This window comes from Perognathus longimembris, chromosome 19 (assembly GCF_023159225.1).
Source record: "Perognathus longimembris pacificus isolate PPM17 chromosome 19, ASM2315922v1, whole genome shotgun sequence".
NCBI lineage: Eukaryota > Metazoa > Chordata > Mammalia > Rodentia > Heteromyidae > Perognathus > Perognathus longimembris.
This window is the reverse complement of record NC_063179.1, coordinates 41,464,967-41,477,702: the sequence shown is the minus strand read 5'-3', so window position 1 is coordinate 41,477,702 and position 12,736 is coordinate 41,464,967. Positions and strand designations below refer to the sequence as shown.

General features: G+C 38.7%; 1 protein-coding gene across 2 annotated transcripts in view; it reads right to left on the bottom strand.

The window, feature by feature from the left end:
* Positions 1-12,736, bottom strand: part of Gfm2 (GTP dependent ribosome recycling factor mitochondrial 2) — a 31,933-nt gene that overhangs the window by 15,648 nt on the left and 3,549 nt on the right. The window contains exons 3-10 of one of the 2 annotated variants that reach the window (XM_048368046.1): positions 11,314-11,371; positions 10,502-10,599; positions 8,832-8,957; positions 7,266-7,354; positions 4,030-4,118; positions 2,799-2,859; positions 2,384-2,563; positions 877-957 (exon numbers count right to left, since the gene is read on the bottom strand). In XM_048368046.1, coding sequence (XP_048224003.1) covers positions 877-957; positions 2,384-2,563; positions 2,799-2,859; positions 4,030-4,118; positions 7,266-7,354; positions 8,832-8,957; positions 10,502-10,599; positions 11,314-11,371 — 782 coding nt within the window. Of the gene's footprint in view, positions 1-876; positions 958-2,383; positions 2,564-2,798; positions 2,860-4,029; positions 4,119-7,265; positions 7,355-8,831; positions 8,958-10,378; positions 10,600-11,313; positions 11,372-12,736 lie in introns of those variants that run through there. The other variant, XM_048368047.1, reaches the window with a different exon arrangement.

Here is a 12,736-nt window from a genome sequence, read left to right as displayed (position 1 = left end):
AATAAGTGAATTGATAATCTTGTGGTTCATCCGCAGTTTAACAGAGGAACTGGAAATAAAAGCCCAAGTTACAGTTATTATTCTAAAAAATAATTACTTCTACGACATCAAACAAAATCTGAAGGAAAACAAAAACTGAAATAGAAAACATTTAAAAAAGAGCAGGAAAATCAAGGTACTTGCAATCCTTCTGATTTTCCTGGTACATCTGTTTTACCTTAGATTACTTTCTTGGTAATTCTTAGGTTTATAAAGGAAAATAAACAATAAATTTGTCTAATTAATAGGGAGGGATATTTGTCAGATTCCTTGAGGAAATCTCATATTCAAATACTCTCAGTATTTCAATTGCCTCTTCTCAGGTTTAATTAATGTATAGTAAGTTTCTATTAAAAAGCTAAAACAAGTATAAAATCTTGAATGTGAAGGTTGAAAAATCAGAATGTAGAAGGATTAAAGAGTATAAATATGACTCAATATAAATGTAAAAGATTCCATGTCAGCTGGGAATGTGCCTTAGTGGTAGAGCACTTGGCTAGCATGTATGAAGCCCTGGGTTTGATTCCTTAGTACCACATAAACAGAAAAAGCCAGAAGTGGCACTATGGTTCAAGTAGGTAGAGTGCTAGCATTGAGCAAAAGAATTTGCTCAGGGACAGTGCTCAGACTCTGAGTTCAAGAAAGAAAGAGAAAGAAAGAAAGAGATCAATGTCTAATTTTGTAAAGTATATCTCAAAATAGTAAATCAGTGGCATTAGTACTTACATGAGTAACGACTAGCTTAATTTTTAATTTAATATATTCTAATAGTGTACACAGATAAAAAACCAAATTAGTAAAATTTTGTCAAAGCAACTGACTAATACAATTAATTACCTTTTCAGCTGGGAGCAAATCAAAATTTTCACTAAACTCTTCTAAAACCAACTCAGCAAATTCATCATCCAAATCTGCAACCTAAAGAGAAAAAGGCTTTAAATTCTTCCATGTACTTTCACAAGTATTAACTTTCCTGCATACCACCAATATGCATTATTTAAATATTTCAAGATAGCTATAGCCTTTACCTTATTATAACAGGCCCCCAAACTCCTCATACTTTTCAGAGTTTTCTCTCAAAGAAAAGGAAATTAGAAATTCAATAAAGTACTTTCCCTACCAAGATTATTTGAAAGAAATAAAAGAAAACATACAACTTGCAGCCAAGAGTGTCACAATAGGTTGCTGTTAGATACTTTGGGAGTTAATAAAATGTCATCTGGTGTCCCTCTGACATTCTAGTAGACCATATTTCCTAAGACAGTCAAAAATGAAAGAATTGATCTTACTGTAATCCCATTTCAGTGGAGGGGTATTATCATCATTTCAATTCTTTTCATAATTACCTCAAGAAAATAGAAGAATCTAGCAGATAATAATTTAGTAAAATAGTTTCAAAAGTTGATAGCTTAAGTTTAAGGGAGCAAAACATCCAAACTATAGTGGAAATACACCTAATTGTCCAGGAAAGTGGTACCTGTGAGGTCGATCCCAGCTCCTGGACTCAGCCTGCTCGCAAAGATTCGCACTGGCTACCTGTTCACTTTCAGTCACATTTTATCACCCCCTCTGCCTTTTACCCATGGAGCTAATATTAGAACCATCTCTCACGGCTGTTGTGAGGATACGTAACTAATTCCAACTACACTTTCCATCCTATTCAGACATAAAAAGTTGATGCTGGTCCCAAATAATATTCTCCAATGTAAAAATCAACTTAACTGTGGTAAAATACATCAAAGACAAAATTTATCATTGCAAGCATTTTAAACACAGTCCAGGAGCATGAAGCACAGCAATATTGCTGTGCTCAATAAGATTCTACTATATGTATATGGCATATTTTATCCACCTCTTGATGGGCAAGACACTTGGCTGGCTCACACACTTGGCTCTTGTGAATAACACTGTGGATGCACACGTATTTTTAAGACCCTGTTTTCCATTCTTGGGGGTTATGTATACAGAATTTATACAGTAATTCTATTTTCAACTTTCTAAAGAACCTCCATGTTTTTTCAATAGCGATGATACTACTATATTCTCACCAACAACATACAAGGTGATAATCTCTCTACATTCTCACCAATACTATTTTCAAGTTTTTATTTTTACTTTTGATAGTGCCTGGGTTTGAACTCAGGGCCTTGCGTTCGCTAGGCAGGCAATCCTTCACTTGAGCCAGATGTAAACACACATACACAACGATGGTGCTGCATATACTGGTGTTGGCTTAGTTATTCATTAAATATCCCATATGTAATTTTATATAAAATTTGGCAATAAACAATGCTCTTTGAAAGTTACTGGATATTTTGACAATTTTGAACTCAAAAGAATTTACTTGTTCAATTAAGGCGTTCCTTGCTTCAAGTGTCTCCTTCAGCAATCCAGGATCACTCCTTTCCGAGAGGGGTTTTCTCTCAAAGTCTTTTCCATCATCTGAATTAGAATTCCAAAGAAGTTTTTCTTTACTTATTACATCCACAATTCCTTTGAAAGTTTTGGCTTCACCAATTGGTAACTATAAGCAAAGTGACATTAGCATGATAAAACCGTCACTCACAGAGGACTACACTGATGACAAAACTCTATGCATACATTTCCCCCCAAATTGTTCACTGCCATTATAATCTATAGCAATTTTTATTGGTAGCCCAACTTCTTCCAAAAAGGTTTTGAGATTACTACAAAAATGTATATGACACAATAACAAATTGGTGAGGAACCTAAGAAGCTATGTTAATTAATCAATTTACCTGTAAAAGCAAAGGCTTTGCCTTTAACTTCTCTCTGATGCTTTCAACTGCATAGCTGAAACTGTAAAAAGCAAAGTAATCAGTCTAAAATATTTTAATCAGGATTAAAAGTATTCTCTAATGAAGGAAGGGGAAACATTGACCAAGAAGCAATGTACTCATAACCCGACTTATGGAATTACAGCCCCTTTGTACAACTACTTAATGATAACAATAAAAAAGTGTTCTCCAAAATAGCTTCTTTATTATTATCCAGGCTTATCAGTTAATGGCTTTATATGGGAGAGCATCCTGGATAAACCTGTTATCAGTAATTAAAAATCTACTATAATCCTGAATAAAAGATTAAGTTTACAGATGAAGGCTAAATGAGTTGATCAAGGTCACAAGGGTAATAAAGATTCAAATGCAAGTTTACACATGATTCAAGGGTTCTTCTACAGTTATATTTGCTATTACACAAGGTTACCACATTTCTTCCAAGGACCAGATTAGTTATTCTCTACGTACATCTTTTTTTTTTTTTTGGCCAGTCCTGGGGCTTGGACTCAAGGCCTGAGCACTGTCCCTGGCCTTTTTGCTCAAGGCTAGCACTCTGCCACTTGAGCCACAGCGCCACTTCTGGCCATTTTCTGTATATGTGGTGCTGGGGAATTGAACCCAGGGACTTATGTATAGGAGGCAAGCACTCTTGCCACTAGGCCATATCCCCAGCCCTCTACGTACATCTTTAGCACTATGCTGTGTGGCTCATTTCTATGGCTACCTATGCAACAATCATTTTTGGCACACAGGTGATTTATACCTACAGGAGGAGATCATTTTGGTCCCCATGTCCTGAGAACCAACCTGATATTCGGCTATCTCTACCCCCCCCCCACCCCCACCAATCACCACAGACATGTCACCCTACCACAGGAAAATCCAAACAGAAAGGTCAGGACTGGAGGTCAGCACGGTTTAGAGGCCTCTGTGCAATAATTAATCAAGACAAGAAGGAAATTGGGTAAGTGCAGGAAACTACTCTCTAGCTCTAGGAATTATGGGGGATAAGTAAACATTAGCAATACCAGGTACTATTCCTCTAGAGTTCCACAGATAACCAATATAATCAGTAAGATAGCACTTCATCAGAATCCGAGAATACATGATCCGGCCCTCTAAACGCAAGTGTAATCCACAAAAAGATCAAATGATGCTCACTTTGATAAACCAAAGACGTGGCGCATACCTTGCTCCAGTTTTGTCCATCTTGTTTAGAAAACAGATTCGAGGTATTTTGTGTCGGTCAGCTTGCCTCCACACTGTAAGAGTTTGGGCCTAAAGCAAAGAAGGGGAAAGGGGATCTCTCAATGTCAAGTATCATCAGGTGGGGCTTTCAATAACTGTATTACTATCCCAACGTCATGTTAAAAACGTTCAAATCTGCAGAGAAGCTGATAGGACAGTAAACAATGCCCAAATGTGAACATTTGACAAGATCTGCTTCACTGTCCCTACCAACATGTGTGTACGATGTGTGGCGAGCAGTGAGGCTCAAATCCCCACTTTCAGGGAAACTGACCCATGTCTCTACTGCTGCCCCACCATGCTTGCCGGGTCCATCTTCTTAGCTGTTCTAGCTAAGGTCCGAGCAGACCGCGCGTACAAGTAGAGGCCTACTCCTCCAGGACATGATTTCTCTGACATGATTCCCATTTGGCTCAGGGACTCCCTACAAGCATGGACAACCCTTCTATGGAGCTTTGGAACCGTCTGAGGTTCCGTCTAACCAATCCTTCCTTGCAATCCTCCACGGGCATGGGACCTGCCTTGTGATCCCAATGCTTCCCACCACTTCCGTCTCTCCTCTCCCTTGCTCAGTGCTCAGCAGCAGATGTTGTCACACTTGAACACACGAACGAGGGCTTTTTCCCGCGTAGCTAAACGTAGTTACTATACTCAGAAAACTTTATGTTTGACACAACATTTTTACCTAATAGTCCATGTTCAAATTTTCCTGATTTTTTCACGTTATTCTCTGTAACCTTCTTTCTGATCCAGGATCCAACTGAGAAGCGTGAGTCACACTTAGCTTTTTGGCCTCCTTTCCATTTTTTTTTACTTTTTTCCATTTTTTTACTATCATTTCCCAGACATGGTACTTACAAGACTTTTTTCCAGGGCTGGGAAAATGGCCTAGTAGCAAGAGTGCTTGCCTCCTACACAAGAAGCTCTCAGTTCAATTCCCCAGCACCACATATATGGAAAACAGCCAGAAGGGGCGCTGTGGCTCAGGTGGCAGAGTGCTAGCCTTGAGCAAGAAGAGGCCAGGGACAGTGCTCAGGCCCTGAGTTCAAGGCCTAGGACTGGCCAAAAAAAAAGACTTTTTCCAATTTCCACAAAGCTATGCTTAGTTTTGTTGTTATTGTTGTTTCCAGAAGGTTTCTCACTCAGATTTCTCTTATTGTCTCATGGCTACACGTGGACCAAACATTTTTGGGAGGAATAGAACACAGGAAACACAGTGTTCTTCTTGTTGCATTATACTATATCAATTTGTCCTAATTTTTAGACTAAAGATAGTATCATGGCCAACCACTGGTAGCCTGTGCCTATAATTCTAGCTACTCAGGAGGCTGAGACCTGAAGACTGGAATTGAAAGCCAACCCAGGAAGAAAAGTCTATGAGACTATGCATGACTCAAGCGGTACAATACCTTCTGTGAGCAAGAAGTGGAGTAGGAGCACAAAGTCTGGTTTTGTTTGTTTGTTTGGTTTTGGTTTTGATTTTACCAGTCCTGTGGCTTAAACTCAAGGCCTGGGCACTGTCCCTGACATTCTTTTGGTCACGGCTAGCACTCTACCACTGGAGCCACCGCTCTATTTCTGGCTGAAATGAGGACTTGAACCCAGGGCTTCATGCATGCAAGACAAGCACTCTACCACTAAGCCACATGTCCAGTCTGCTCAGCTTTTTTTTGTTTAGATGGTACTGAGGAATTGAACCCAGGGCTTCATGCATGCTAGGCACATGCCCAGCCCCAAACACAAGGTCTTAAAGGAGGCACTGAGTTCAAGCCGTGGCACCAGCATACACATAAGAGACACAAACACACATAGGTAAATATCACAATTAGTAATTTTAAGGTTAAAAGAAAATGGGTTCTAAATTCAGCATAAAGCCTGAGTTATAGGAAAGGAGGGCATAACTATCCCTTAAAAAAAAGAGAGCATACCTCCCTACACAAGTAATATAATTAATCCACTATCAAAATTTAACAACCTTTATACACATATGCACACACTTACACACCTCTTTATTTTGCCAGTGCTAGGGGTCAGATCCAGAGTCTCATGCACATAAGGAAAGTGATTCCTAGCCCAAGAACCTTGACAGAGGTTGTTGGTAGATAATTAGTCACAGGTCTCTTGTGTGTCTATATGTTGTTTTAAAAGACATCAACTTCCTCTATTCTGGCTTCCCCCCACCCCCCCCCCCCGCAAGGATCTAGGTCTATCAAACAGCTTTTAGTACTTCTATTCTCTAAGTACAAAATCCCTCATTTTATTGATTCTTTCCTTTCTCTCTCACTCTCTTTCCCTCTTCTTTCTTGCTCTCTCTCTCTTTTTGTGTCTGAGACTAGAACTTAAGCTTGGCATCTGATGCTTTAGCTCCTTGGCTGGTGGTCTCCCCCTTGAGCCCCACCTCCACCCCCAAAACTCCTCTTAATATTCTTCATGGCCCGTTGTCCCTAACTCTTTTCATGTCACCCTCTAGAAACCCAGAAACCAGAACAAGAAAATGCTAAAACAACTCTGGGACTAACAAGCTCTTTGTCTCTTACTCAGGAACCTTGTGTGTCCTGCCAGAAGCCAAGAAACTAGGGCAGACGAATGGGTTAGCTTCAAGTAACAGAAGTCCAGGCTCTTCACAGTTCTTGACACTAACTTTCATTATTTTCTACAGAGAAGCTAACATTTCTATCAAACATCTGAGATCATATTCTATATTAAATGTCAGCTTCCCAGAGAAATGGTGGGACAAAGGGTGAACCAAGTCAGAAGGGATACTCACTAGACACTACGTGGGAAATGAACTCTACAACTTGGGGGGCAGGGACGTCAGGAGGGGAAAAACTGGGAGAGAATAAGGGAGGGGGGTGACACTGTTTAAAAAAGAAATATACTCATTACCTGACCTATGTAACTGTAACCTCTCTGCACATCACCTTTACAATAAAATTTTTAAGAGGAAAAAAATAAAAATATATTTCAGCTTCCTTAAACCATAATTCCATATGGACTTACCAAATAAAGGATTACAATTATTTAATTCTAACACATCCTACATATACATACATATAAAGGTGTGTGTTTATGTATATTTACATACACATACATACATATACGTGTGTATACACACACATAGATACATATCAATCATGCTGTCTTTTCTGTCTTTTTTCATTTTGGCAATATTTTTACCTCTACACCAGCAGAGGCGTCAAATACAGCCACAGCCCCATCCAATACTCGCAAGCAGCGCTCAACCTCCAGGGTAAAATCCACATGACCTAAGAGAAGGACAAGGAATGCTTACAATCTTCTTAAAAACACTAACAATCATATGACCCAGAAGTTTCACTTCTGGTTATATACTCGAAGAGACATTTGTATACCCATGTTCACAGCAACATTATTTATCAACAAGTCAAAGCAACCCAAATATCCCTCAGTGGAGAAATAAATAAAAACCTGGTACAGACAGGCCCTCTATACCCATGGAGTTTGCAACTGCAGATTCAATCATGGATGGAAAACATTCAGAAAAAAAAAACCAAAAAACTATGTTCATACTAAACATGTACAGACTTTTTTCTTGTCATTCTCTGAACAATACAGTATCACAACTTTATATAGCATTTTAAGTAGACATTACAATCATGTGAGAAGATACACATAGTTAAATGCAAGCATATTCCCATCTTGTATAAGGGACTTGAGCATCTGCAGATTTTGGTATCCACAGAAGATCCTGGAACGCTATCCCTCACAGATACTGAGAGATAGCAATACATTAAAGGGAATATACCATGTTCTTTTCAGAGGAAGGAAATCTTGCCATATGCTACAACATGCATAAACCTTGAGGACTATGTGCTAAGTGAATCAAGACTATCACAGGACAAATGTGATATGATTCTATTTATATGAGGTACTTAAAGTAGTCAAGTTCGTGGATATATACATTGGAATGATGGTGGGATGAGGGGCAAAGTAGAGCAGTTGTTTAATAAAGCACAGCGTTTCAGTTCTGCAAAGTGAAAAACGTACTGCTCATCTGCTTCACAGTGATGTAGATATACTTAACATTACTGGATTTTATTTATATATATATATATATATATATATATATATATATATAGAGAGAGAGAGAGAGAGAGAGAGAGAGAGAGAGAGAGAGAGAGAGAGAGAGTGCGCAAGAGCGCTGTCCTGTGCTGGTGGCTCGCACCTGTCATCTAAGCTACTCAGGAAACTAAACTCTGATGACTGCAGCTCAAAGCCTGCCTGGGCAGAAAAGTCCACGGGACTCTTACCTCCAATGAGCTACCAAAAAGAGCTGGAAATAGAGTATGAAACACTAGCCTTGAGCTAAATAAATAAATAAATATAAATAAATAAATAAAAAGATTAAAAGCTCAGAAACAGCAGCACTCAGGCCCCAGGACTGGCACCAAAAAAAAAACACCAAACCCACAAAGGAATTCCAGGCCTGCTGGTGCACTCCTGTGAACCCAGCACCCAGTACTGGCGGGGGGGGGGGGGGGGGCGAGGGGGTACATGCAAGAGGACTGCAGGCTTGAGGCTACCCTGGGAAACTGAGTAAGACTCTATCTCACCTCTTTCCCCAAAAAAGTTTAGGATGACTAATTTTGTAATGTCTCAATAGCATAACGGCAAAAATAATAATACATCTCCCCCCAAATCCCACACAAACAAGCAAAACCCAAAGTCATGTAGCATCTCTGTATGGGTGAAACAGAAGCATACCTGGTGTATCAATTAGATTGACTCTATACCCCTTCCAATCAAAAGTGACGGCCGCTGACTGGATAGTGATGCCTCTTTCTCGCTCCTGAGCCATGAAATCTGTTACTGTGTCTCCATCATCAACATCTAATCAGGAAAAAGAGGACACAGTTTAGTTTAATAGCCAGAGCATTTCACTGGTTCTTGGAATCTAAATGACATGGTTTCATTTGCCTTAAGAAAAATATTTGCTCTACTATTTACAAAGCTTTTCTCAGGAAGATAAACAACTTTGTCATAAAAATGCTTTTTCTTAGACTAAGGCATGGCTCAAGTTGTAGAGTACTTACCTAGAAAAAACACAAGGCCTGGAGTTTTACCAAATACTAACTTTACTAAATCAGACGCTTCTTTCATTTTTTTTTTAATTTTGACCCTTACTACCCTTCTTTATCCTCCCTGATCCCTTGATAGGAGGCACAGTCATGCAATTTAAAAACACAAACTTAAATCCTAGCCTACTACTAAGTCACCCTTGATCTTGAGCAAGTCACTTAACTTAGTTTGGACAGGGAAATGAGATGGTATAGAGTACCTAGTCCAGGAGATGATAAATGCAGCAACACATAGTGAAATGAAAGAGGTAACTTAGAAATCAGACCATTATTTCAGGTACACAAATTGAAGTTATGAGAAAAAGACTTATCAGATATATGACAGAACACAGAAAGCCTAAAAATGTTGCATATTATGAGAAAAAGACTTATCAGACATATGACAGAACACAGAAAGCCTAAAAATGTTCCATATTATGTAATAGTGATCTTATGAGAAGTCAAGTGGTTATACATTTAGGAACCTATTCTCATGAAGATTCTAATCCGATGTTCTCTCCCCATAGAAATACTAAGTCTCAGTCACTTTTCAGGGGACAGAAAAATGGCTGCCAGTAGGCATACCATAAAGTAGACTCTGAGCCTTAATTTCCAAAGTAGGCAAGAGCTGTTATTTAAAAACAAAAGCAAACCACAAAAACAGAATAAAATGCTACTTAGGGATCCATATTTGCATGCTTAGTCAAATAGCCTAATTTTCATGTTACAGGTACAGAGGTAAATACCATTATAGTAAACTAAGGATGCTTTAGAAATGCTTTTAAAAAAATATTTTTCTCTTCCTACATGAGAATTTGAGGATTAACTTTCCAGTTCTTTTCTTCGAAGAGTGAGACAACACAAACCAATCATGTTGCTGGACAACAAACAACAAACTGAATGCTGATTGGCGATACATCCTTTGGGCTTTCCTGAGGAGGGCAGGCAGGTCCCTAAGTGCGACCTGAAAAGAGGACCGTGGAATTGTAACAACATATAGTCACTCCTGCAGAGCATCAGTCTCCTGCTAAGCCTGGGTGGCTTTTGCACAAAGAAGTACCTAAAGCTATTGGTAAGCTATGGTTCTTGTCCCATAACCTTCTGTGTACAGCAGTGCCAAGGAGGCCATTATGGTCTTAAGGTCTGCATGTTTAGTGCAGTCTTAAAAGACCCTTTGATGGATGTGGCAGCTACCTTGTCTTTAAGTTGTGGTTTAGACATCAGTGACTCCATGCCATAATCAAAGGTTCTTAATCAATTATTTTCCAGTGTTGCTTTTGATAATAGGGAGTGGGGATAGGAGGAATCCATTCTAACCTCCCAATGATCTTGTGTATCCAGAATAGTACAGTATTCTTTCTGTGGTGGTAGTTTTGCCTGCATCAATATGAGCCATAATTCCAATATTACGGATTCTGTTTAAAAAGGGAGGGGAAAAATGCATTGTTAGGTATATACTAATAAAATATAAAACCAAGATACATATGCTGTATAAATTCAAGCTGGTTAGTATTCTCTTAATTTATACAGTTACATAAAACCCAGAAAAAAGCCAGGCACCAGTGGCTCATGCCTGTAACACTAGCTACTGAGGAGGCTGTGATCTGAGAATCACGGTTACAACCCCAGGAGAAAGTCTGTGAAACTGACTCTTATGTCCAATTATTAATTATCATTTTTTTAAAAGCCAGGAGGGATGCTGTAGATCAAGCAATAAAGTGCTAGCCTTGAACAAAAGGAATGCAGGAACAGCTCTTAGGCAGGAGTTCAAGCCTCAGGACCAGCAAAACAAACAAAAAAAAAACCTGAAAAGCTGAAAACATATTTAGAGTTTATCATACCACATTACTCTGGAAAAACAGGTAAGCAACAAAAGCAAACAACAACAGCTGCAAAGCAACTACAATCTTGAGAGAATATCTCATATTCAGTTCTATGAGAAATGTGCTGTTAAAAATGTTTAGCATTAAACTGAGGAAAGAAAATAGCTTTTAAGACACACACTAACATCCATCTATAATTAGCTAAGGTAGAAAGCCACGGAAATTAAAAATTGACTAGTAATGCCCATTAGGGTAAACTCAGCAGTCTATGGGGAACAACAACACAGTATCAGCAAAAGTACTTACTTAGCTATAGGAGGGCTAATGATGGAATGCAGCGACTTAATATCATTTCCTATTAAGCCTAAAGGAAAGAGGGTTAAAATTGAAGTGTTAATTTTATGAAAATTCCTTTAATTTAGAAGTGGAAACATCTAAACTTAAAGATTACTAATTTCAAATAAAGCAAAATTCAAATAAAAAAACCTGACTTTATTTAAAATTCATTTCCCTACAATCTGTAAGGAAGAAGCTATATTTGATGGTAAAAGTTTTAAATAGCCAGACACCAGTGGCTCACACCTATAATCCCATTACTCAGGAGACTAACAATTAAGGATTGCAGCTCAAAGCTAGCTAGAGGAAACAAAAATCTTAGAAATGTTTATCTCCAATTAACCAGCAAAAAAACAAAAAACCCAAGACAACAACAACAACAACAAAAGTGGAGGCATGGCTCAAGCAGTTACACACACACACACACACAAAGTTTGTTTTATTTTTTATTTTTTTGCCAGTTCTGGGGCTTGAACTCAGGGCCTGGGCACTGGTCCTGAGCTGCTTTTTGCTCAAGGCTAGCACTCTACCACTTGAGCCACAATGCCACTTTTAGCTTTTTCTGTTTATATAGAACTGAGGAATCGAACCCAGGGCTTCATACATGCTAGGCAAGCACTCTACCACTAAACCACATTCCCAGTCCCACAAAAAAAAGCTTAAAACGCCAATTTCTAGGTCATATTCTCAGAAAAATACAGATTATCCCCAATCTCTGTCCTATTATTCTTCCAATTACAGAACTGTAAATTAGAATTCATGTTTATATTGATAGTAAGATACCAGTAAAATCTGAATTAAAAAATTTTAAGTCCACAGGCTGGGGATATGGCCTAGTGGCAAGAGTGCCTGCCTCATATACATGAGGCCCTGGGTTCGATTTTCCAGCACTACATACACAGAAAATGGCCAGAAGTGGCGCTGTGGCTCAAGTGGCAGAGTGCTAGCCTTGAGCAAAAAAGAAGCCAGGGACAGTGCTCAGGCCCTGAGTCCAAGCCCCAGGACTGGCCAAAAATAAAATAAATAAATAAATAAAATTTTAAGTCCACAGTTCAATGTACCTATATTTTCTAAATCTTGCAAGTTTAGAGTGATCCTCTAAACAGTTGATAACAAAATCTTGGTACAATTTGAAACTTACCTGCCCTTAGCAATCCCAGGACACAATACCTTTAAAGATGACCATCACAGAAAATAAACTATAATAATCTAAAACTTCTAAAAGATCAAGCACTATTTCTTTTTGAGACAAGGTCTTACTATATATCTCAGCCAACCTAGAATTTGCTATGTAGCTCAGGCTGTCCTCAATTTCTGCCCCAATCTCCAGAGTGCTAGGATTATAGGTGTGTTCTACTACACTCAGCCAAGCTTATATTTTTTCAAATATAAA